Source organism: Rattus norvegicus, chromosome 4 (assembly GCF_021556685.1).
Source record: "Rattus norvegicus strain SHRSP/BbbUtx chromosome 4, alternate assembly SHRSP_T2T, whole genome shotgun sequence".
NCBI classification, from domain to species: domain Eukaryota; kingdom Metazoa; phylum Chordata; class Mammalia; order Rodentia; family Muridae; genus Rattus; species Rattus norvegicus.
Window position 1 is genome coordinate 59,908,734 of NC_141537.1, and position 27,432 is coordinate 59,936,165.

The 27,432-nt window shown below is 40.2% G+C and overlaps 1 protein-coding gene across 14 annotated transcripts; it reads right to left on the reverse strand.

Moving 5' to 3' along the window:
• Nucleotides 1-1,707: 1,707 nt before the first annotated feature.
• On the reverse strand, nt 1,708-27,354 carry Tmem209 (transmembrane protein 209). 14 transcript variants are annotated; one of them, XR_015685527.1, is made up of 15 exons: nt 27,289-27,342; nt 26,308-26,444; nt 26,100-26,158; nt 24,191-24,322; nt 23,163-23,404; nt 20,266-20,434; nt 16,283-16,458; nt 15,576-15,647; nt 13,129-13,225; nt 12,108-12,233; nt 10,761-11,405; nt 9,208-9,322; nt 9,023-9,120; nt 7,193-7,266; nt 1,708-2,349 (listed from the first exon to the last, which is right to left on the reverse strand). XR_015685527.1 is itself a non-coding variant. In NM_001014055.2 (15 exon segments), coding segments are annotated over 15 exon segments (1,686 nt in total). In that variant the 5' UTR covers nt 27,292-27,354; the 3' UTR covers nt 1,708-2,294.
• Between the last annotated feature and the right edge of the window lie 78 nt (nt 27,355-27,432).

The following is a 27,432-nucleotide window of genomic DNA, read 5'->3' on the forward strand; positions in this document are numbered from 1 at the left end:
TGACTAGACTGTGGGTCAGGCTGAGGTATGCTGAGTGAGTCTGTGGGATCAATGTCTCACCAAGAGACTCTGCAGTGGAGGAAGGGACTAAGGCAGTCCGCTGGAGAGGTCACACGGAAGGTTCCTATTGCAAAGCCAAGCTGAGAAAGGACCACTCTGCACACATTTCTTTGCCATCCAAATATCAGCTTGAAGAATATATTAGTTTGAGAAGACCAAGTAACATAGCATTTCTCCCTCAGTGTGAACTAGATTAGAAACCCCTTCACTACGCTTTAAGACAAATCTGGTTTAAGTAAAGGCTGGTATTGATAAAAACAAAAAGATAAATGTCACAGTGAACGTAATCTAGATTCGTGGAGTCAAGCAAAGAAAAGGAACATGTGACACATGTCCTAGGAGGATCTGTGGTATCAGTAGACACTGATTCGCTTTAATACAACAGACTGCTGAATTGGAGGCTGGGGCTGTAGCTCAGTGGGACACTGTAAGCTGCACCCTGGATTCAACTCCTAATAATGAAAACAAACAAACAAACAACAAAACATGATGCTGTATTTGCAGAACATTTTTGTAGAATCTAGATGATTTCACCAATGTAGAATTGTAATTTTCACCTATATTTACTACTATATTGTATTCTTTCATAGTTACAAATAAAAGACAAGGTTGGTGGTGTCTTATGTGCTGTTAAGATTCTCTGGTGCTTTTAGTATTCTATGCAGTTGTATACTTAAATAGCACAGAAACTGATACCATGGTACCTTGAATATCTCTCAAAATCACAGGCTTAAATTATTACGTGTTCTTATGTTTAGCATGTTTAAGTGATATTTTCTAACGATAACAAGATTGATTAAATGATAGTTCCTTCCTTTTGGACATTAGCTTTTAAACTTAAGGTCAACCTTTTTTTTTTTTTTTTTTTTTTTTTTTTTGGTTCTTTTTTCTGGAGCTGGGGACCGAACCCAGGGCCTTGCGCTTCCTAGGCAAGCGCTCTACCACTGAGCTAAATCCCCAGCCCCCCTTCTGACCTTTTGAGGAAAAAAAAAATTCAAACCATACGAAATGGGAGGCACGCTCCATGTGTTCACATACAGGTGATGGAAGTAGAGCTGACTTCCAGCCTGGCCTCAGGGTGAGCACCTTTAGTGCCAGCACACAGGAAGCAGAGGCAGGCAGGTCTCTGTGAGTTTGAGGCTAGCTTGGTCTACAGAGTGAGTTCTAGGATAGCCAGGGCCACACAGAGAAACCATGTCTTGAAAACAACCCCCACCAAAAAATGTGACTAGGGGCTGGGGATTTAGCTCAGTGGCAGAGCGCTTGCCTAGGAAGCGCAAGGCCCTGGGTTCGGTCCCCAGCTCCGAAAAAAAAAGAACCAAAAAAAAAAAAAAATGTGACTAATAATTACTTCTTATACATATGGGAAGAAAAGATGGAGAGTTGATACTCTGTTCCACCTATAAACTAGAAATGGGAGGGCTATCATTGGAATCTTAAAGAAGGGAGCATTAAAATGCCTGCTGGTGATATACAGGTGCCAACACGGGCAATTGTGTGGGGACACACACACACACACACACGCACACACACGCACACACGCGCACATACGCGCACACTCGCGCACACACACACATACACACAGAGCTAATAAAAGCAGTGAACAATTTTCTTGACATCCTTAGACATTTAACTAAAACCCAAAAGTTTAATTTTATCAGCTAATTTTAATGCAAGCATTGACCTTTCAAGATCCCAATATTATCAAATCTCTTTTAATATTAAAAAAAACCAATAGGGGGCTGGGGAGATGGCTCAGCAGGATTAATTACTACATCACTTAGAAATTAATTTCATTTCAGCTTTAGGCTGACTTGTAGAACACTGGGGAAATAAAGATACAACAAAGAGAGCTAGCAAGGTTCACCTGAGTACTTACACTACTCCAACAGTGAGAGCCAGTCTCGATGGTAAAGAACAACGTGCAGATTCTCACTGCGGTTAAAATGGAGAGGCGTCCTTGCCCTCACCAAGTGAAGGGAACCGCACTAGTTCACAGCCCAGGACTGCAGTTTTGGAGTCACCCCACATAATAAATGTTCCATGGAATAGAAGACGCAGGCTTTGTCATGTTCATGACAAGCTTCCCTCAGTTTGTTTCCTGTGAAATCTAACAAGTCTGCAGCAAAACATGCATCTTATTTCGGAAGAGGTGCTTACGCGGACATACTTAGCTTCAACTCCTTCCAGGCCAATTACAATCAAAGTCCAAATGTTTGGAATTAAACGATGGACTACTCTCCAAAAATCCATAAAATATTCACACCAGACAGCCCAAGATTAACTCTCCTACAAAGGAAGGAAAACAGTTTTAGTAGACTTGTTTGCCTAAGTATCTAAGGTCTGATTCTAGTAAAGTTAACAACAGGAGGGACATGTGTTTAACTGTGACAGCTGAGGTGACAGCAACCAGCCTGTCCTACAGCTCCGCAGGTGACTTTAAGTAATGGCGAATACTTCAGTAACTATGCTTGCAACTTATGTTCAGAATAAATTGGTTTATGGGGTGAAAAATTAACTTTTCAGTTAATGACTTAAAGAGCCATATCAAGTAGAGAGAGCTAACAAATTATTTTAGTAATATTACACAGTACCAATTAATTTTGTTAATTAATTTCAGGACATGTTTTCTTTGTGTGACCCTGGCTGTTCTGGGACTTTTCTGTAGACCAGGCTGGACTCTAAGTCACAGGATCCATCTACCCCTGCCTCCTAAGTGCTGGGATTAAAACACATGTGTCACACTGCCCAGCACAATTAATTTTTAAAGTAGAGGATACATTGAATAATCTACTGACTATCAGGGATTTCTGGATAAGTGTCTTAATCACTTTTCTATTGCTGTTGTAAGATACCGTTACTAATGTTGGGTGTGGTAGCACGGGCCTTTACCCAGCACTCAGGAGGCAGAGGCAGGTGACTCTCTGTTTGAGGTCAGCCTGGTCTACGGAGTTCCAGGACAGTCAGAGCCACACTGAGAAATCCTGTCTCAAAATCATCATCGTCATCATCACTGTCATCATCATCATCATCATCATTGTCACCATCCATGACTAGGCATTTCAAAGGTTTAAGAGTCCATAAGCATGGCAGCAAGCAGTCAGCCTCAAAACCAGCCCTCAGCAACACACTGCCTCCAACAAGGTCACATCTCCTTATCCTTCCCAAACACTTCCACCAATTGGCAACAAGTATTCAAACATATGAGTCTACGGGGGCCATTCTGTAAGTTTGTACATTAGTCATACATCTTAAACTATGCTATACTGTATGTGACCAAAGGACACACCACCCATGTCATACACTGCAAGCCTAAGTTGAAGTGTCTGAGGGCTGTTGGCTGGGACTCTGAGGTGTAGTGGTCTTTGGGGAATATTAACTATTCACGCCAGTCATTAACTTTGAGCCCCAGGCTTTATGTAAGGCACCCAAACTCTATGTTATAAGATGGTAGATTTGTTTGTTTAAGACAGGGTGCTAACTGTGTAGCCTGTTGGACTGGAATTCACTATATATGTGTACAGCTTCTTTTTTTTTTTTTTTTAAAGATTTATTTTATTTATTATATATATAAGTATACTGTAGCTGTCTTCAGATACACCAGAAGGGGGCATCAAATCTCTTTACAGATGGTTGTGAGCCACCATGTGGTTGCTGGGAATTGAGCAGTCGGGTGCTCTTAACCGCTGAGCCATCTCTCCACCCCTGTGTACAGCTTCTTAAATTCACCTTCTGAATGCTGGTATGCTGCTGAATGCCACTACACCTGGCACTAACTATCTGCTTTAAAAGCATTTTAAAAAGATTTTATTTGTGTGTGTGTGTGTGTGTGTGTGTGTGTGTGTGTGTGTGTGTGTATGCCACATCTGCTGGGCCTGTGGAGACCAGAAGAGGGTGATGGACTGGAGTTGCCTGGTGTAGATGCTGAGAAATGAACTTGGATCTTCCGGAAAAACAGGAAGTGCTTTTCATTTCTAAGGCAGCTGAAAAATATTAGTATTTTAAAGTATTTTTTCCTTCTTTGGTTAAAAGAACTACAAGGGAGGATGAGGAGATGGTGCATGCACACCCCAATGTAAATTACAGATTTGGAAGTGGGGCACGGTAGCGCTCGCCTAGCAACTCCTGAAGCAGGAAGACTGGGAATTCAAGGCCAGTGTGTGATATATATGATACATGGACTAAAACACCAAACAAAAAAAATTCTCCTAAGCCATGGAGAAGCACACACTGGGGACCTGGGGATATAGTTGAGGAGACCACTCAGTGTGAGTGAAGCTGGCTCACTGCTCAGCACTGGCAACACTGGCTAAATTAAATCACTCACTCCTCACTCACTCACTGCCTCCCTCCCTCACACCTCCCTCACTCACTCATTCACTCACTCACTCCTCATTCACTCACTCACTCCTCACTCAGTTACTCCTCACTCACCCCTCACTCACTCACTCCTCATTAACTCACTCCTCATTCACTCACTCCTCATTCACTCAGTTACTCCTCACTCACCCCTCACTCACTCACTCACTCACTCACTCCTCACTCACCCCTCACTCACTCACTCCTCACTCACCCCTCACTCACTCACTCCTTACTCACTCACTCACTCACTCCTCACTCACTCACTCCTCACTCACCCCTCACTCACTCCTCACTCACTCACTCACTCCTCACTCACCCCTCACTCACTCACTCCTCATTAACTCACACCTCACTCACTCACTCCTCACTCACTCACTCCTCATTCACTCACTCAGTCACTCACTCACTCCTCATTCACTCACTCCTCATTCACTCCTCACTCACTCACTCACTCACTCCTCACTCACTCACTCCTCACTCACTCACTTATTTATTTATTGACAAACTAAGTTCTTACAAGCTAAAATCTTGCAGGTATTCAAAGAATTTTCGAGCCCTGTGGCAGTGGCAAACACCTTTTTAATTCTAATAGGTAGAGGCAGACTGATTTCTTGAGTTCAAGGACAGCCAGCGTTACAATAGGAAAAACCCTGTTTTGGAAAACCAAGTTAAACCAAAACAACAACAACAACAACAACAACAACAACAACAACAACAACAACAAAAGAACCCCACAAAAAAACCAAAACCTCAGCCTTTTAGAAACAGCAAATTTAAATTTCCTCTGTATTGTGCCTGGATGTACACGTGTGTACTGTGTACATACCTAGTGCCTGTGGAAGTCAGAGTAGGTGCCAGTCCCTTGGAACTGGAGTTAGACAACTGTGAACCACCACGGGGATACTGGTAATTGAACAAGGGACCTCTGCAAAGGCATCCTGGGCTCTTAAAACTGAGCCATTTCCAGTTCCCACAGTGATTTTGTATACGGACAATATACTTACTGTAAATTTCACAGTCCATTCTATATATGTATATATGCAATTATAATGAAACTTTACTAGAAATTTTACAAAAGAATATATTCTTATGAACACTGGCAAATGCCTAAGACATACCATAAATTAAAAAGTCAGCCCAAAGAGCAGTAAGTTTGGGTTCAATTCATTTTAAAACAACATTAAAGATACAAACTCATTCCTCAAAGCAGTCTGATATGAAAACCTGACACTGGCAGGCACCTTGCTGGAGGTGAATGGAGAGGCTGAGTAGAAAGGTATCTTCATTTCCTAGTGTGCACTGTTATGCCATTTAAATATTTCTATATTGAGCATGCATTATTGTTGCAATTGAAAAATAACGAAAAACCTTCTTAGTTTAGATACTTTACAAAATGATCTTCCCATTTATTCTTTCTTATATTAAAAAATGTGAGGCTGGGCATGGAGGCAAACACTTTTAATCTCAGCACCTGCGAGGCAAGGGCAGGCAGGTATCTATGAATTCAAAGCCAGCCTGGTCTACAGAGGACAGCCAAGGCTACAGAGAGAAACTGTCTTGAAAAAAACCAAAAGACTGGGACTGGAAAGATGGCTCAGCGGTTAAGAGCACTGGCTGCTCTTCCAGAGATCCTGAGTTCAAATCCCAGCAACTACACGGTGGCTCACAACCATCTGTAATGAGATCTGATGGCCTCTTCTGGTGTGTCTGAAGACAGCTACAGTGCATTCGTATATATATTCATATGCATTAAGTAAATAATTTAAACAACAACAACAACAACAAAACAAGTAGCGCAGACAAACATAAAGAAGCAGAAGCGGATAAATATTTCTATCTGTTTATAACTGTCTGCTTTCATTTTTTTTTTTGCTTTCATATTTTTTATGTAATAATACAGACTAATGCTTCGCATACACACCCCCTTCATAGTTCCAGTAGACACCCAAAACAGCATTCAGCATGTAAACAGTGTACAGCACATGCAGGCAGGTAACTTTACTTCTTTTTGTGAAATCTGAACTCATTTTGCCCCTTAGAGTGTCTCAGTTCAGACAAGGCACGTGGCACATGTGCTGGGCTGTGATGGCAGCTCATTTTGGGACACACCTAATCTCCAAGTTATGAAGAAGACCTGTAAACACAATCTCTCACAGAGGCTGGCCCAGCAGGGTGCACCAGCCACACAAGTCCTCTGTACCAGGTACTCCCCTCGACTGTTCAGTCGCTTTAGGTCCTTGTTATGACAGCTGGACCCCAGAAGCTAAGTCTTCAGACTCCCAGATATACATTAGCAGGTTTTCTTAGCCTTAGGAGTGGTCCATTTACTTCAAACAGCATTTAAAATGTTAAAGCACCGAATTATCAATATGACAATAGAGTGAATCTGAGTTTATAAATACTGTGAGCTTCCTTATTGAATTCACAAACAACTTCAGACTATTTTTCTTCTCAATTAGTACTACTTTGGAAAGGGTACAGACTAGGTTCTTTGGAAATATAATGACTTTGTGGAATTCTTTACGTCTAAATAGAACTCCAGGGCACACGGGTATAAAGCTAACGTGATGTCATCTAATCAGCTTTACCAACAGGGAAATGGTGGTTCTGAGGCATTGATGAACTAGAACCTATCTAGAATCTGTCTATAAAATTTGTGGTGTATGTGCTGCCCTCGAAGAATTTTAACACAAAGGACTAACTAAATTAAGTTAGAGTTAACAGGAAGTGACTACGCTGAGTAGTTAACTTTAAAAGGGTAAGTACCTACCCAAGCATTCCTGACTCTTTGGTCTTTATGATGTACAGGAACATCAACAACGTATGAAACATGTTATTTCTGCCCTAGAATTAAGACAAAAATAAAAACCTAGTAAGATTTAAACTAAAAACATTGAGTCAGATACAAATGCACATCTTATCAGTTTGTATCCCACCAGTTCAAAATTTGACATAATTCAAAGTGTATTCATTCGATACATAACACCTACGCTTTGCTAACAAGTAGGGATACTATGGCAAGATGGGATCCATGCAACACGGAGCTGATCATGGAGCAGGAAAGGTCTGACACAAGAGAATGACAGCCAAGTGTGGGAGCTGGATGCCACAGAAACACAGGAAAGCTGCTAACTTAAGACTGCAGAGGCAGATGGGGTTGGGGATTTAGCTCAGTGGTAGAGCTGGGTTCGGTCCCCAGCTCCGAAAAAAAGAACCAAAAAAAAAAAAAAAAAAAAAAAAGACTGCAGAGGCAGGACACGGCTTCCTAAATGAGAGGGTGTAATACACATTTGAAGTATGAACAGAACGCTGACAGACATGTAGGGTGCACATGCAGGGCCAAATCGTGAAGCTTTTCTGAGGTTGATGGATCCATACACTACACATAAACATATTCTATCTCCCAAGAACACCACTGTAACAACAAGAGTGTTAGGACTCACATAGCGTTTATCTAGTCTTCAAAATACAGTACAGTGTGCCTTTAGTATATAACGAACACTTTAAATGATTTTATCTGTAAGAACAGCCAGGCAATGTTTGTCAGCTCTGAAATTCAACAATGGTTTTTAAGAGTTGGTCTATAAAATCTCTCTATTAATAGATCAACTTTATATGACTTCAGGTGTATAAACTTTATAAGGTAATGTTTTTCTTTCACAAAAAAAAAAAAAAAAAAAGTGGCATGGGCAGCCAACAGTAGCCTCCATGGCTCATAACACATATGCATGGACACAGTACCTACCATTAATTAGACCCAAAAGAAATGACTCTCTCTACTGGGGATCTGATACAGAACTCAGTGCATGATTAAATGTGTATGGAGGAGCCTGCCTGTAATCCCAGCACTCAGGAAACTGAGGTGGAACTGAACATCTGAAGCCAGTTGGGCTACATAAGACCCTGTCTGTTCCTACCCCTGCAAACTAAAATCCAACAAAACAAATTGCAGTCAATGCAAAATTTCTCAGTAAAGATGCTGATAAAAAAATCGGAAAGATCACCAATAAAACTCTTTACAGCCAAGAATATGCACCTGCATGCACATGTGAACTGCCAGATGACTTCTTATGTAAAGTCATTTGGTTCTATTTTCTCACAGCCTTGGAAATATTCCGTAGTTTAGAATCCAAAAAGTGATCCAAAATAAAGATGACTGTGTACATCAAGATGGGCATTCAACAGTGTTTACCATGAAAAAGCTCAGCCGCCCTGAGTGTTCACAAGGAGAATGTGGCTGGAGAAATTATGCTAGGAAGGAGTTTTATGGCCACTAACTATATTTTTATAAAAAAATTTTAAAGATATTTTAAAGTTAGTTATTAAAAGCAAAGTATAAGGTTATATAAATAATATGATTTAAACCCCTAGAAAGGCTAGAAAGAGCTGGAGATCGTAGTGCACATCTTTAATCCCAGCACTCAGGAGGCAGAAGCAAGAACAAAGCAACACGATTCAATTTTAAAAACACCATCAAATGCCACTCTGATGTTCCCCAGCAGCACACTCTTTAGGGGCAGGGATGCAGCTCAGTGGTAGAGCAGAGCCCAGCATGCATGAGGTTCCCAGTTCAACCCAAACACTGCAAGGAAAGAAATACCTTTGGAAGACTGTAGACGTGCCGCTGATAGATTAGCTCATAGTGTGGAGGGTTGATAGCACTCTGATAAACACAGAACACATTTTCATTCGTAACATCTGTGAAGACAACGTGACATGTTAAAAACCTGAACCTTTAGGGAATTTCAGGCAAAAATTTCAACATGGTGTTTTAGGAGTTAATACCTGGTTTATTTGGTGTCTGAACAAAGTGCTGAGAAGTGAATGTTTTACCGTCAGGGTACTTAGGGTGTGGAGGTAATCTGGAATCAAGGTAGGTGCAAAACACATGCATGATGATCTGAAAGGCACCGCAATCACCAACGTTAGCATGACAATCTAGCACAAACACAAATCTTAGAAAAGATCTGTACTTATCATTACTTTTATAAAGATAAGAAATTTACTTAACTCACAAAACACTTAAGTGTGGGTGAAGTAAATACCCCTCACCCCCTCCATATTTCACACATCCATTCACTCCAGGGCTGGTATGCAGCCCAGAGCAGAGACTGCCTTGGCTGAGATCACCACCCACATAAAAAAATGCACTCAAGCTGAGCAGTGGTGGCATACACCTTTAATCTCAGCACTGGGGAGGCAGAAGCAGGGAGAATCTCTGAGTTCAGGGTCAGCCTGGTCTACAGTTTGTTCTAGAACAGCCAAGGCTAAACAGAGAAACTGTCTTGAAAACAAACAAAAATCTCTCAAAATTGAAAAACTATTATCTGTCATCATATCAATTTGACCTTGTAATGGGAAGTTTAAAGAGAGGCATTAAAAGCTCCACCATGGGGAAACAGGCATGGCACATAGAGTGGGGGAATTCAGACAGCAAACTTATTTCACCTTCCTTTTGCTTTTTTATTGCAATCCAAGAAAAGCAGACACTCTTTTCCACTCTCCTACACACTTTTCCTCTCTCCACTCTCCCCACACCTTTGTGTGTGTGTATTTCAAGGTATACCCAGAGTATCTATCACACACAGTAGGCAAATGCTCTGTCACTTTGGCCTTTTTTACTTTGATATAAGGTGTCATTAAGTGTTTTAGGCTAACTTTGATCTATTCTGTAACAGCTCAGGCTGGCCTTGAACTGAACTTGAAAGCCTCTGCCTCAACTTTCTGAGCAGTGGGGATTACAGGCCTGTACCCGACCTGGCTCCTTACTGTTAAATGGAAAGTTTGCATCCCTATAGTTGTCAGCAACACTAAGAAAATCTACACACACTCAATTCTCAACTTAAACATCAAAGGTGAATTTTCATGTAAATAGTTAATATAAAAATAACACAATTTCAAAAACATAAACTTTAATGTTGATTTGCTAAATTATGATGGTAGCAATCGTTCCCAAATAATTCCACATAAGAAAGAATGTGTCATAATATTCTTTGCTACTTCATTTAACACATGACTCTTTCCCACTTTATCAATCTTCTAGGTTCAATAGAACAATTAGACAATGATGTATAATAATAAAAAACTGCTTAAATATCATAAAAGCAGAAAGGGGAGCAGAGCACAACTTGCACACAGTATCCCTAAGGCTGCTGAGGAACCTCAAAGGATAGGGCCGCTTAAGGAAGCACACGGTCTTCTGAGTGCTGGCCATGAGGCTGGTGCACCCTAATCATTCCCTTCTCATTTCCTGAATTCTCTCTAATATTTTATGGTGGGAAAATAAAAAATGTAGTATAATAGCAAATCTATCAGGTTAAAACTGACGAAGGCCTTACAGCAGAGTCAGTGGGCAGGTCTGTGTCCCAGCGGCGTCCTTTGAAGTCTCCACCTCGGTTCCATCGGAATGAGCTCATACAGCCTCCCTGAGAAAGTTCTGAGGAAGAAAAGTAAAAAGTAAATGCTATAGACCGAAACAAAACAAACAAGAAATATTAATTTATCATAATACATGATAGTATTTGAATCCTGATTCAAACAGACAATATTTAAAACAGGATTATATATTTCATGAGATGGTAGGGTGTTTAACACAACAAAAACTGTTTCATAGATTAAGGGAGCATTGCAAACGTGAGGTCCAATAGCTGACTGTGGTCAGGCTGTGCTAACAGCATGGTCAACATTGTAGAAAGCTTTGTTTTGCAAGTACATTAAGAAAACATTACAAATGAACTGACAACTGAAAGACCATTCAACAAAGGAGCTTCACAAAATGGCTTGACTGACGACGACATGTAGGACTTGCTTCCAATGAAACAGAGGCAGAAAGCAGCCTGGGAATGACATGTTCTGAACTCAGTGATGCCAAGGTTGTGTATTTTTTGAGGGGGGCACTGAAGAGGCAATCTAGGCCCATGCTCTACCCCTGAGTTCCATCTGGTGTTGTGTGCTTGCTTGAAAGTCTCCTATGTGACAAGTTTCTACAAAACAAGGAAAGACCACTTGCTTATTCTTAAAAGTGAATCCATGACGCAGACTGTAATCTTTTCCATGTAAAAAAAAAATGTAGGAAAAATTTGAATACTGAAATACTATTTTAAAAATCTGCTTTAACAAAGAAACATTTTACAGTCTGCCCAGATGAACAATAACTCTAATTTTATAAATTATTCTCTAAGTATAGTGGTATACTGAAGAGAGCATATGGGCAGGCTCAAGAGGTTCATCTTCTTGATTCTAGGTCAATCTCCTCAGATCACACCTCCCCCCAAATTCTAAGTTTATAACAGAAACCACAAATTAAATAGAAATTACAAAAATTACAAGAATCAGATTAGCATACTGATATTAAAAAGAGTATCACAGTGGCACCCAGTTCTTGGTAGTGTTAGAGGAGTAGAAAATGGGTCCAGCCTATTTAACTCATATTTAAGTTTCTTACAGAATAGAATGATTAAAATCTTCAAGGATACTCTTTTGACAGTTCCTAGTGTGTCAACTAGAGGACTGATGAGTTGTTCAAGTATAAGCCTTAATTAACCCATACTTAAATATATACTTATAAAATATAAGACCATAATTACATCTTTATCTTTTTCAAAATGTTTTCCTTGTTACCTTTCATTTACAAAAATCCTAATGTTGCAAAAGAGCTTTCATTTTTCCTCTTCAAATTAAGTTACCTTTGATTCTTTCAAACAAGTACTCCTGATTTGGTGTTAGGTCTAAATACTGCACAATTGCATTCAGAGTTGGGATGAGAGGAGCTTTGACCAGGGCAGCTTGTTTCAAGCTGGTAACACTCGCCTCTGTTAAACACAAAGAGCACAGATTACTCTACAGATGCCAGTGAACTCCAAGGCTTTCCTGCCTGTCTGCTGGCTCCTCACTGCCTTCAGGATTCTACACGAGCCGGCAATGCCGTCCTTAACACTCTAGCTCAGGTTTCACCCACCAAGCACAAAGATGAGTAACTATTCCTACTCTTTCTTTTCTGTTCTAGCACTATTTTCTTCCACCGTTCCTGTGCATCTCATTTATTAGAAAGAAAGCACAACAGAAGCGGGGTTAGTCATTTTCTGCAGGTTATACCACAGCAATGCCTCCAACAGCACCCAGCTTATTGCAGGTGCTCAATATTTGTTGAAAGAATAAAGGAAAGCAACAATTAATCTTTTAAAAAAGATTTATTTTATACTTTAAAGATGTATTTTTATTTTACTGTATGGATACTTTGCTTGCATACATATCTGTGTACCATGTATATGTACCTGGTACCTGTGAGGTTTAGAAGGGGGCATCAGACAGACCTCTGGAACTGGAGTTATATTTGGTTGTAAGCTGCTGTGTAGGTAATAGGAATTTAGCCTGAGTCCTCTGAAAGAGCAGCCAGTGCTTTTAACCACTAGGCCATCTTTACAGCGCCTGCTTTTTGTTTGTTTGTTTGTTTTATTACTTGTAACCATTTCTTTCTTTGTGTCTGTGTGTAATGCTCACAAGAGTGCACGTGACCATGGAGATCAAAGGTGTCTGATCTCCTGGAGATGGATTTGCAGGTAGCTGGTGAGTGTCCACTTTCAAAACTATTACAAACATTTTCTTCTTCACCGGAAGACAACAAAAGATGTTCAACAGCCCATTACATGTTTTCCACTTAACTGATCTACTAAAAGTAACTCCCACACAGGGCTCTGCTTCACATACCTCCTATTTGTAGCTCTGGACAGCCCATCCGTCTCATCTGGGTGCTGACAGACTCAATCTCTTGCACAAGTGGCACTAATATTGTCTCACTGATCCACTAGGGAGGAATGAAGAATGCCTTCTGTAGTTATCATTCTAAAGTATTTATCACGTCATTATTTCCTTCTTTCTTACACTTGATTAACCAATCATAAATCACAGTGAAGGAGAGTGCAGGCCGAGCAGTGTGAGGCAGAGCGCAGACATGCTGCAGAGCACACATAGGCTTACATCCATGTCATGTCTGTTTCTTACCTGAAGAACATGTTCAATTTTCAGCTAGACAGTCTTGTTTTTTTTTTTTTTTTTTTTGCTCTAAAATTTCTTTTTGCACAATGGGCATAATGGCTCATGCCTAGAATCTGGGTACGTGGGAAATGGAGGCAGGAAGTCTATCACAAGTCTGAGGTCAGCTGGCCTAGACTGTTCAAGTTCCAGGACAGCTGGAGCTGGCTACACTGTTAAGACTCTGCCTCCAAACAAATCGCTTTCTGTAACTGTTGCTCCTGACTGAAAGGAAACATAACCTCCCTCCACATGTATTCATGCTATCACCACACCACCTGTGCTGGTCAAACTAAGGTAACTCACTAACTCACCTTAGGCTTGTGCATGCTCTAACTCTAGACAGACACATTCACTTAAAACCAGTTTATAAATATTACAGTATTACCTTTAAAAATTGGGAATTTGAAATTCCTTCTTCCAAGGCTAGTGTCAAACTAATCTGAGGGTGTGAAGAGAATCTGATATGTGAGTGTTACTGTTCTGTTTGTAGTGACTATGACCACCTACTTCTGTTCCTAAGCTTCTGTTTAACTTGAAAGGATGAAAAAATGTTTCAAATGAAATACTAACCCCACCCCACCCACATGCCAAAGAAACACTAACCCACAATTCCCTATAAAATTTTGAATGAAAAAAACCTTTGAGAACTAAAAGCTCTTTTCTTTTCTTTTTCTATTATTTTATTTTTGATTGTGTGTGTGTTTGTTGAGTATAGGTGATCACATGAGCCAGAGGCACTAGAACCCCCTGGGCTGTAGTTACAGTGACTGAACTGCCTGCATGTGTTCTGAGAAACACTTAGGTCCTCTACAAGAGCATCTGTGCTCACAGCCCATTTCTGCGGCCCCCAAAGCCTGATAAGAGCTAACAGCTCTCTTTATCTTAAATGCTACCATGTCAGTCTTGCTTGTAACTGCAAGTGTGACAATGTGCAGTTCCAAAGACACCCTGTCACTTACCTTCTTCTATCACATGCAAACAACCTGCCAACTGCTCTGGCTACAGCAAAACTGCCTAGTTAAAAAGATACAGGCCTCATCCCCAGAAATTCTGTCTGAGAATAATGGCACTCGACTCAAAATACTATATTTATTTTACTTTTTTATTTTTAATCTTGAAGTAATGGCTCAGGCTATAGCCCAGGCTCATCTTGAACTCTCACACTTTCACCTCACGCTTCTTAGTAGTCTGTTTTTTACACATGTGCTGCCATGCATGGCTGGTTACCCTGCCTTCCTGATACCTTACTTAAAGTATACTAATGCAACAATCTTGTTCTAAGCTAGGAAGAGAGAGAACCTGGGACTCATGGACACCATGAAGAGTAAGAGAAGCAGCAGGCTGAGAACCCGAGACCCTGCCATCTGGGTGGAAGAGTCGACATAAATGGTAAGAGGACTCTGTTCTGGGGCAGAGGAATTCCACAAATACTCTAAGTAGTGTCAGACACACGAGTGTTTTCTGAAGACCATCTTCTTGTCTCCCTCACAATTCTAGGTACATGATATACTGACAAAAATCTTGTATTTACAGTCACTTATAAATAAGTCTTGGATTTGTGTTAAATGACTTAATCAAGCAGGATTAACTTAAAAAAAAAGGAAAAAAAAAAGAAAATCTTTTTGGGAAATAAAATGAAAAAAAAATCTTAAAAGCATACTGTTCCTTTATTTTCTCTAACTACATTGATTAAACATGGAAAGGAACATATGATACCAAGAAAACTGTTATCTCTACCCCATATATGCACCATTACTTTTAATAATATTTAATTCAAACATTCTTATGAATAACCTCAGTGGATAGTTTGATATAGTTCAGTGAGTGGCATGAGATACAATTTAACATTTTGTTTTTTAAGACTTATATATTTTTATTTTGTGTGTGGGTATATGACTGTCTGTCTGTCTATCTGTCTGCCTGTCTGCCTGCCTGCGAGCCTGTATGCTCTATATGTGTGTCTGAGTCCATGGAGGTTAGAAGAGGGCATCAGATTTCCTGGAACTATAGTCAAAAGTAGTTGTGAGTTACCACGTGGTTGCTGGGAATTGAACCCAGATCCTCTGGAAGAGCTGCCAATGCTCTTAACTGCTGAGTTGTCTCTTCACCCTACAACTTACATTTCTAAATTTGGCTGTCCATGAATCCATGTGATCAAGAAGCTGTCTATTCATAGTCACTCTTGCCCAAACCTGTTTAAAAAACAAAAACAAAAAAACAAAACAAAAACCTTCAGAAACACTAATATTCATTTAATTAGCATTTAGTAAATGTTTTTTATTACTAACTCATGGTTGTTGTTATTGTACAAATAATATCTTTAAAAGCTCTTTATGTTGGTAGGGGTGTGTGTGTGTGTGTGTGTGTGTGTGTGTGTGTGTGTTTTGCTTTTAAGTACAAAGTAAAAATATAAAATCCCATATATGATATTAAATGAATGAAGTAAAGACTCCCAAATATATGTATTTTCAATATAGCAATCTGACACATGTTAAGTACAACTGAAGTATACTGAAGAATTATTGTTGTTTTTTTTTTGTTTTAGTGCTAGGAGTCAACCATAGTGCCTTGTGTATGATACACAGGTAAGGACTCTACCACTGAGTTACATACCCACCCTTTGGAGCCCTTTTTCTAATGATCATGGAATGGTATTTTAGGCAGGGCATTTTAACTAACTATGTATCATACACTGTAAAAATTTCAAACAAAAGCTATTCCACTATAAATGCCAAATGTTTCTAACCATTAAAAGAGATCATGGGAAAAAAGTTTTCTAGCAATCTGAAGGTCATAATAAATTAAATCATTTTTATGTTCCCTTTACCTCTTCGGCAGCTTGCTTAGAAATGAGATCGGCTTCATCTTTGTTAGCACATGGGGCCTGAGATCTACAGGCAAGCTGATACTGAAACTTCTTTAAGGTTTGTGCATAGTCCCCCACAGAACGACTGTAATTCCAGAAGGTAGGGCTGGTAGATGGAGAGGTAGAGTCTGGGCTCCCTAAATTGAATTGAAACCATTTTAGTCCTCACAGTAATATTTTATGCAGCAGATGCTGGGTACCTAGGAACTAGACAACCCCTGACAATACTCAGGGAATCAGAAGACAAGTAACCCCATCTGTATACAGAGAATCAGAAGAGAAGCCACCCCCCAACTATACTCAAGGAGTCAGAAGACAAGTACCCCACCCTCTTTATATACTGTACTCAAGGAGTCAGAAGATAAAACCTAGAAGCATCTCCCCTGGCCTCAATATTGTCTTCTCTTTAGAGAGCACTGGCTCCTTGTGTTAAGAATTAACAGGAACATATTTTGAACAGTATCAATTTAAGAGGCCCAAGAAGTACAGATGGCTGGGAGTGTCTATTTTTGTTGTAAAATTAAGCTTGTTTTATTATGACTTTTACTAATTCAGGGGAAAACAAATGTTTGGAAGTTCCTCTGAATGGAGCACCAGCAGCACTCTGTTGATTAAAACTTTCTGTGGAAACATAAGACAGTGTTGTCTAGAAGCCCAAGTCTGTCCATCCGTGCCCCCACTTCAGGTCTTATGGCACTTGAGGACTAGTTAGTCAGTATTCCCTAAGAAGAGATGAATTCCTTTAGGGCAAGGATGCTTTCTCTTCTATCAGCATGTAGCATGGCTAAACAAATGAGTTCCCAATAACAAGCATACTTATGAAGAGCTTATTCTTACAGTTTGAGAAAAAAGTCTCCATCCAACCTGTCAGAAGACAAAACTCTGCTAAAATTGAAAATCATACAAATTACTAGCAAATGAGACTCCAAAGTAAAACTTTGGAAGTTTACGCATTTATTTAGTGTCTAAGAATTACAGATAATTTAACTATTGGACCAACTTTGAAAATGTGGGCTTAGCATCATAGATGTAGGAAAAAATGATTAAAAAAAAAAAAAGACTAAAACAAGATACTCTTTTAAAAAAATTAAGCTACTCTTTAAAAAAAATCATGCAGATTTGAGAAAAGCTAAACTTTAGAGTTCAAAGTGACTAAAAACACTGAGCTGAGAGATAACAAGGTTGTTTCTCTCAGAAGATTGGCAGATCACTGACGAGGAAGAGCCCATAAGGAAGTCTCTCTTTGCAATCATCTTTGCATTAATGCATTTGGGCAAGCTCTCTGGTGATGACTGCAAGCAGGAAATCAAAGACAACTACTATGGAGGAAGCTGCTTGCAATCACGGTGACATGATACAAGGCCCTGTCACCAGACCCATGTAGCACGACATACAACTAAGCTACCAGAAAACAGTGTCACATCCCCAATAGCCTGATCTCTTTAAAATGGCCATGTCACACACACACACACTCTAGGCTAAAGGCAAAAAGAAATGCAACTAATTGGAGCACCCTGCATCAGGAAAAGAGAAAGTAAGTTCTAAAGGTCCTCACTGGGTCAACTGTAACAATGTGCCTGAGTTACAGTGATACTGTAATTAAGACATTCACTTTCAAGTTATAAGGGGAGATGTCCTGTTGTCGGGACACGGGAAATATGGAGATGAAGTATCACAAGGGCTGCACCTTGTGTTTAGATGACTCCATGTGGACGAGCATGTAGCTTCTTACTCCTGGAGAACTGAGTTGTGAATATGGTATTGGAATTAGCTATATGAATTATTTATTTTAAGAACCTAAATACATAAGTAATAACAGCACAGGCAGCACTCAGAAATTAACTTCTAAATACCATTCTCTTCTAAAACAAAACAAAACAAAACAAAACAAAACAAAAAAAAGAAAAACCCAGTTTCAGGCAAACCCAAGTGATTCCATAACTAGGGAGAGTACGGGAGGAAGCTGTATTACTTTGTGTATCTAGAAAGTGAGGGGTGGGGCAAAAATGGGAAAGGTGGGGCACAGACAGGTAAGACAATGTTCAAAGAAAGGCACCACTTCTTTCTTTCTTTTTTTTCTTTAAGACAGGATCTCACTTTGTAGCCCTAAGCTGTCTTGAACTCACTGTATAGACCAGACTGGCCTAAAACACATACAGAGATCTGCCCGCCTCTATCTGGAGTACTAAGATTAAAGGCATGTGCCATTAAACCCATTGATGCTAGTACTAGGGAAGCTGAGGCAAGTGAGTCCCTGAGGCAGCTGCCTTGCCAGCTTAGTGTGACTGCCACATTTCAGGCCAGTGAGATCCCACGTCAAAACCACAAAGTGAACAGCACCCAAGAAAGGACACTTAAGGCTTATCATATGTATACACACAAATCCTTGCACACAAATATATGGAGGAAAATATAGATGGAATGATACAATTACAAAGTCCTCAAACAGACAGGCTTATAATTCTAACACTCAAGGGACTGAGTCAGGAACAACATAAGTTTGAAGATTGCTTGAATAACATAATGAATTCCAAGCCAGTCTGAATTTAATAGCTGACTCTGTCTCAAAAACACAAAGATTAAAAAAAAAAATCACCATGAGAACACAGCAATGATTTAAAAAGAATTTTAAACTAATGTTAAAAGCAGCATTATAATTTGTAATAGGATATTTACATAGCCTGAGAGTAGGTTTGCAAAAAAATATTAATTTATGCAGAATATTTAAATTACCTAGAGCTTACAGACACAGCAGAGTAGTTAAATGTACAGAGTAGAAATATACAAAGACAGAAAGAACAGAATTTAGAGTCCACGTTCTTTTCAATGTGTCAGAACCATTTATACAAAAGTGACCACAGGGCCTCCAAGCAAGCCCAAGATTAAAAAGCCTTCCCCACAGAGAGAGAAGAAGCCCCAGACATTAATAGATATAGATCAGAATCTTTAACCGCAGCACAATTAACTTAGGAGGAAATAAAGATAACTAGGTCTTGTCAGGCTTGACGGTGAAAAGCAACAGCAGAAACACTTACAAACATCGATAACAATACTTCTAAAAGTGAAAGAAAAGATAAAAAGGAAATGAAAAATATCTGAAAATCATAAAAGATATGTACTAGTTGTTCTCTGTGCTACTCTATAATTTTTAGTACACTTCAAATATTTCAAAGTTTCAAAACAGAAGAAAGTAACAAGATAATATTGATTTGTTTCCTTGACATTTGTGGCACTTGCAGGCAGAATTAAATTAAAAACCCCTAGAGAGATTTCAGGCGACACAAAGAGCCATGCTCCAATAACTTGGCTTCCACACCATGGCCACGCTTTTGCACCTAATGTGCTTTCTGGGGAAGTTTCCTGGGGGGGAAATCATTACTCAGTTCAATAACCTAATTTGGTTTCAAATAATTGACTTTGTAATAATCAAATCCACCTCAAATAGATTAAGACTTGCTAACACTGTTTCCCTAGGTAAACTATATGCTTTAAGGAATTATTAAAAGACAAATTTTATAATGTTATTAAAAAACAAAACAAAACAACCTCACCCCCACCCAAAAAAAACCAAAAAAAAAAAAAAAAACCAAAAAAAAAAAACCAGTAGCACTTGTAGGGGCAATAATGCTTTCTCCCAACCTTGCCTTGCACATCAGTCTTCCAGAAAGACTAGTAAAGAGCTATCATTTGGAAAGCTTGTTACACACTGCTTCAAAACACACACAGCTATGATCCGGGGGCATGCTAACTCATATGAAAGGGCTTTTAAATTTATAGCAGAGAAAGACTTAAGATTGTTTAGGTCAGCAATGTTTTACTTCCTAAATTTAACAGTTAATCTAGTATTAGTTTAAGGATTATATAAAGTATCAACCAAAATATGCATAGCAGATACAAATAAAACATGGTACCCAGCTTCACTCTATGCTGTTTCTCTTCCTCACTTCTAAGGAACGTGTCCAAAGTTCTCAGGTCTGTCATGTAGTCCTCCTTGTCGGTGGGTGAGTTATAGGCCGTGGGTGGAGAACGGTAGCGAGCTCTCAATCCACTGCTCTCCACAGGGCCCACGGTGGTAGGGTAGGGAGAAGAAGGAGACAGACTAAAGCTCGCCAACTACACAAAAGCAAAGAATGGGATTTTACTTTAAGTTCACATGCAAATATTTTTAATTTTTATAAAAATATTTTATGTATATGAGTACACTTTTGCTGTCTTCAGACATACCAGAAGAGGGCATCAGATCCTGTTACAGATGGTTGTGAGCCACCATGTAGTCGCTGGGAATTGAACTCAGGACCTCTGGAAGAACAGTCAGTGCTCTTAACACTCCAGCCCTATTTTTAATTTTTAAAAGTAACACACGTAAGCTATCTTTGAAATCCTGGCATTCAGAAGGTGGAGGGCAAGAGAGCTGAGTTCAAGACCAGTTATTGCTACCTGGACAATGTGAGGTCAGCCTGGCTACATGAGAACCTACCTATCTAAACAACAGTTAAAAAAAATTCAACAGAGGCCAGCAAGATGGTTTAGCAAGTAAAGGTGCTTGCCATTCAAAGACACAAGTCTGACAACCTGAGTATGACCCACAATAATAAAATAAAAATCATCTTGAGTAATGTATTTAGAGCCCACCGTGGTTGTACACAATCCCAGTATTTGGAAGATGCAGGCAAGAGGATAAAGATGAGGTCCATCATCCTCAGCTACACACGAGCTTGATGGTAGCCTGAGCATGAGACTACCTACATCTCAAAAAATAAAGCAGGAAAGAAAGAGTTGGGAGCTGGAGAGGTGGCTCAGAGGTTAGGAGCACTCGCTGTTCTTTCAGAAAACCAGGGTTCAATTCCCAGCACCCACATGGCAGCTCACAGCTGTCTGTAACTCCTGTTCCAGGGATCCAACACCCTCAGACAGACAAATGTGAAGGCAAGACATTAATTCACATCAAATAAAAATAAATTTAAAAAAAGGAAAAAGCGGTAATAGTCTTGTGCTGGAATGGATGGCTGAGACAGGAGATCATAAATGCAAGGCCAAACTGGGACAGACAAGGAGATCATATAAAAGACATTTTTAAAAATTATTTTTCACTTTTCTTTCACTCCCTTATTCTGTACATGTAGATTTCCTCAAGTTTTTGACCGTTGTAACTAATGTTATGAACACCACTGTACACAAATCCTTGCTTGAACTTTTCATAATCTTATTTATTTTTATTACATTTATGGAGGATAGTGTCCATGTCTGTCTGCACATGATAGTCGTGTGTGCGTTGGCTCTCTCCTCCTACCACAAGGGCCCTGAGGACTGCTGAGTCCTCAGGCTGGTGACAACACCTCTATCTGCTCAGCCTGCCTGCCAGGCTCTCGGTGCTCTCTTTAGGGAAGCCTCTCACACTGAAAGCACCTGGCCAGAGCACACAGCCCTCTAAAGTACTTCCATCTACTAAATGAAAGCACCACTTGCGTCACGTTCCTGTCAGAAAAGGATGGGGGTGGGGGAGGATCTGCTTTGGCATATGTCCATCAATATTAGTACTTTAAAATGCTTCTTCATGTTTAAGAACCTCTCTCCTTTTGGATTTATTTATTTAAGATGTATGCATGTGGGTGCAGGCTTCAGAGAACGTTGGTGGGCCCGTCCCCTCGTTCTTTTGTTTTCAGGCAGGGCTTCCGTTGCTTCTGTCCCTGTTGTGATGAGTCAGTTTCTGGCTTAGTCTCTGGTCTCCACAAAGGAGTGCTGGGGTAGCAGGTGTGTGCCACTGCACCAGCTCCTCCAGGGGGCTACAGAGTCAACTCAGGTCACCAGATGTGCAAAACAAACAACAATTTAAAATAAAAATGAAAACCAGGGCAGAAGAATTGGCTCAGCAGATAAAATCCTTGCTGTTCTTGCAGAGGACCCAGGCTTTGGTACGCAGAACCCACATGGCAATTCACAACCACCTATAAATCCAGTTCTAAGGGACCAGATGCAGTATTCTGGCCTCCATGGGCACCAGGCACACAGACCTGATGAACATACATACATACATACATACAGGCACTCACACCTACATATAAAATACAAATCTTAAAAAATATATATATTCATAAAACTATGGTATTCTAAGTAGAAGTTAAACAAATTACTTTTGGATAGTAGGAATATAAGCAATTTCCTTCCACCTTATTTTCTAATTTTCTATAATGATCATATATTTTTCTTATGGAAACTATTTTTAAAAGCCATACTCAGGAGGGGAAAGAATATATTCAAAATATATAATTTCTTTCAAATAAAAAAAAAGCCTATTGTTTTCTTTTTTTAAAAAAGAGCCACACTAACCTGTGGGTTATGAATTCTAACTACACATTTTTTCATAGTATTTAACTTCTACTAACTTAAAAACTGTATAATTTAGTAGTGGGTAAATAGCAGCATACACTTTTCATTTCAAAGGAATAGCATGTAAAAAGGTAGGTACAACAGACAGACTGCTGCCTTCTTCCAGGCAATCTTCTTTCTCCAAGTGCCTAGAGATGTCCGTCTAACCTGACAGAGGAGACAGCTTCCCAGAAACTGCTTCTCTTTGATGCCTTTCTTGTAGCCTTAGGTCCTACAGAATTTAAATTTCTTTTCTTTTCTTTTTTTTTTTTAAGTCTTCCGAGACAGGGTTTCTCTGAGAAGTCCTGGCAGTCCTGGAACTCATTCTGAACACCAGGTTGGCCTTGAACTCATCTGCCTCTGCAACTGTTGCTGTCTCCTCACCTCCTGAGCGCACACCTTGGACTCACTGGGGACTGCAGTGCAAGTCCCGACTCTGCAGTAGTAACACCAGGCAGACAGTCATTACCATTACCTTACTATAGCCACTGACAGGCGAGTAAGTCACAGCAGGGCTGTACGAGCCAAGGCCTCCTGACGACAGGCCTTGCAGTTGAGGACTATACCCAGTCATGCAGCTGGTGGCAAACTTGGGACTGGTACTGGGCGAGCGCGATGGGCTATAACTCAACACACTCTGACCTTGAATCGAAGGGGAAGGAGGGGACGGAGAGATTTGGGTGGCCGCCAAATCACGGGGAGGTGTGGTCTGCACCACTAGAAGGGAAAGAAAATAAATTAACACATGATATATATTTATTCGTTTTTGTTTTTGTAGACAGGGTTTCTCTGTGTAGCCCTGGCTGTCCTGGAATTCACTCTACAGTCCAGGCTGACTTCAAATTCTGCCTTTCTCTGCCTCCCAAGTGCTGGGATCAAAGGCCACAATATATATTTAAATTAAATTAAATATATTTAAATTTAAATTAAAACAAAAAGCTTAAAAATCAGGTTTTGTTATATAACTCAGGCTAGTCTTGACCTTGAACTCTTCCTGCCTCAGTCTCTTAAGTATAAAGTTATGACAGCAGATGTAGGGCTCGGCACAGAAGCGCAAGCTTTAATCTAAACGCCTGCAAGGCAGAGGCAGGTGGACCTGAGGCCAAGGCCACAGAGACACCAAAGAAATAAAAAAATAAAATTTTAGAATATAGATAAGTTTTTAAAACTATAAAATAAAAACAAAATTAAGACATTCGATCCCCCCTCCCACCCAAGGAGAAAACAGAAGGACCTGGCTATAAAATACATGAGGCTTCATTACACAATTACAACTAATCAGTTACTCACCATTCCTGCAGTGTTCAAAAGAGTAAAGCATATTTGCACAATGTTATTTGATGTTCTACTCAATTCACAGAAACAACCATGATAATTATATAAGAATTTCCTATAAACTGGTTTTATGTAATAGATGCCCTTCTGGCTCAGTCTATAAAAAGGGAAAACTAAGATAAAGGCCTACCCCCGTCCCCTCCCCAGCCCCCCAATACACACACTTACCAGCTGGTTTCAGCCCTAACAAGGTTTGCTGTCCAGGGCTAACTACCAGACTTGTAGGTGCTACAGTATATTTGAAGTATCTCCAAAAATCAAACAAGGCATTAAGACTGAAGAGTGAGGCGAGGGCGAGTTCTGGAAGAAGACAGTAATTGATTATTATTAAAATAGTCTCCTTACTTATTTGGGGTGCATGTGGAGGTCAGAGGACAACTTGTGTAAGCTGGTTCTCTTTTGTCACCATGTTGGTTTTGGGGATCAAACTCAGGTCACAATGCTTGGCACCAAGTGGTGTAATGGGTAAGTACAGCTCCAAATTATTATTTTAAAAAGCAAAACGGGGCTGGAGAGATGGCTCAGCGGTTAAGAGCACTGGCTGCTCTCCCAGAGGTCCTGAGTTCAAATCCCAGCAACCACATGGTGGCTCACAACCATCTGTAATGGGATCCAATGCCTTCTTCTGGTGTGTTTGAGTATAGTGTACTCATATACATGAAATAAGTAAATTAATTAAAAAAAAAAAAAGGCAAAAAGGTCCCGGTTTCATTTCTGACAACATCTGGGGAATAAAAATCACTTCGTACTTTTAGCAAACTAACATCAAAAATTAAAAACTGGTTTCTTCTTCCTCACATCAGGTACCACTTCATCAAAGTGACAGATGCAGAGCATTTACTAGTGAGTTTTAAACTATTATTAATTCTTATAACTGTACAACAAACATTTTTACTTTCATTTTAGTAGCTAAGTGTTAGAGAACTCCCAGGTTCCCAGCGAGCCATGACTTGACACCTAAGGATCCCAAATCCCTTCCTTTTCCATCTGCCACACCCACTCTAATGAGACTAGAAAAAAACTAGTTACTTTTCTGTGTATGAGTGTTTTGCCTATATATATTAGATCTCCTGGAACTGGAGTTGGTGATGAGTCACCATGGGGGTACTGGGAACCAAACCTGGTCCTCTGCAAAAGCGAAACATGCTGTTAACCTCTAAGTCGTCTCTCTATTCCTGTGCCATAGAACCATACTCTAAGACGCGGTTTCTTTGTACAGACCAGGCTGACCTCAGATTCAGAGATGCAGCAGCCTCTGTCTCCTGAATGCTGTGATTAAAGGTGTATGCTACGACCACCAGGCTCTCCATCATACAGTTAAATGTGTATAGAATATATCCATCCCTAGGGCTCTAGATCCCAAGGATGAATCTGGTCTGGTCTTGAAGCTGCAGACGTGGAGGGGGTTTTTCAGGAGTGGTAAGGTAAAACTTATCACCCCCATGCTTGATTTTCCTTCCTAGGACTCCCAACTACCTATCGCTGTACTGTTCATTAGCTTTGTCTGTTTAGAGATAAGGTCTTACATGCAAGGCTGGCCTCCACTTCCACCTCCGTACTGCGACTAGATGCTGTGCCATTCCTGGCTTTTATTTTGGTGTTTTGTTGTTGTATGTTTTTGAGACAGGGTTCTGCAATTTATCCCAGGCTAGCCCCAGACTGGAAGTAATCCTCTTTTTTTTTTTTTAAAGATTTATTTATTTATTATATATGAGCCACTGTAGCTGTCTTCAGACACACCAGAAGAAGGCATCAGACCTTATTACAGATGGCTGTGAGCCACCATGTGGTTGCTGGGATTTGAACGCAGGACCTCTGGAAGAGCGGTCAGTGCTCTTAACCACTGAGCTATCTCCCCGGCTCCTGGAAGTAATCCTCTTGACTCAGTCAGCCTCCTACTAGAATGTTCTTTCTATAAAAGGGCTTACTTTGTTCCTTCTCCACTAGATTCATTATTTTGGGAAACAGAATAGGAACTCATTATTTGTCTGAATAAAAGAACGAATACTAAGCTGAATTAAACCTATAAGCAAGTTTTCATTTGTAGTAAATCTAAATTACAGTGAAAATTACTTACCAATATACCAGAGGGGCCAGTATGTCACATTATAATATGTACTAATTAACTTTCCAGTCCTGAAAAGATTAGAAAGGCTTTTCAGTTATTTTTTTTAATACCCCCCCAACCTCCACCACAAACAAACCAAACTTAAAACCAAAACAAATATAAAAAGTCATAGTACCGGCCAACAATAGTTGAAATTCTCACTTTTGGGTTAACTTACATTTCAGTATATATCATTCCAGCCATGGATACATTTAGAAGTCCCCAGGCTAAAACCACTTTCCTAGATTCTGTTTCCTTTCTCATCCTGATGGTTCTATCAATAAGGGAAGGACTGGGGCTTACTTCTCCTTGCATCTATTCAAAGGCAAAAAACAAAACAGCCTGGAATTAAAAGAAACTACTTTTAAGAAATCGAAAAGTGTCTGCTGTAAAGTAACCCCCCAACTTTTCCTCTTCCTTAAAATTTCTTCCCAACTTTTCCCCTCCCACTTTTAGTATACAAAACGTTTAATATTAGTATATGAAACGAAACTCTGAAATCAACAGGGAACAGGCTGGTTATTTCAGAGAGGCTAATGGTTCCAATAAATGAAAATGTTTTGCTTCATAATGTAATGGTTTGTTATTAAGTTTGCAAAGAGTTCTTTTGTCTTTGATATGAGTTACTAGGTCTAGATGAAGAGACACCGGATACCAATTTTTGTCATTACTGTGTCAGACTCTAACCTCGACCATGGACTGATACAGGCTCAGGATCTCCTTTTGGTGATGAAATTTTAAAGCTTTTCTCATGAGGTGGACGGGTACTATCATGTGGAGAAGGATCAGGAGAGAGTCGGGGACACGTGCATTCAGTTTGGGGAACAAGAATTGTTATCTCCTTTGTCTTGCTAGGCTCAGCTCTGCAATCACTGACAGGACAGTTCCTGAGAGTCATATTCTACAGAGCAGACTTGTATCCTTCCCGCCTTCCTGCCCCGCTCCAAAACTCTCGTCGGAGAGCTTCCCTCCCTGGCAACCTCAGCACGAACTTTATAGTCACCCTTCATGTGTCTTTCTTCCCTTGTACTACAAGTGGCAGGACTCCTTGTTACATCCTCCCCTGGCTGAACCCCAGGCACAACTTTAGGCTTGGAATTCTGGGGGACAGCATGGACTCCATGTCCAGGAAGCACAAGACAACCCCCACCAAACGCACCATGTTCTTCAGCAGGAAGCCGTGTACTCGCGCCACTCCCTACTGCACATGCGCAAAGCCGCGCTTAAACCGGCGGTGGGTTAGCCGGGCTACAGTTACCGGAAGAACCGGGCCATCTCTTCTCGCGAGAAGGAGGGGGTGGGG

Bases quoted from the DNA above. Each gene is read 5' to 3' on its own strand.
- Tmem209 (XM_087657212.1), bottom strand. The intron at 12,234-13,128 runs GTATGTGAAGCA...TGTGTTTAACAG, and splicing joins TCCAGAGCTACAAATAGGAG to AGGCGAGTGTTACCAGCTTG. The intron at 10,859-12,107 runs GTAACTTAATTT...TTTCTTCCTCAG, and splicing joins CTTGTTTGAAAGAATCAAAG to AACTTTCTCAGGGAGGCTGT.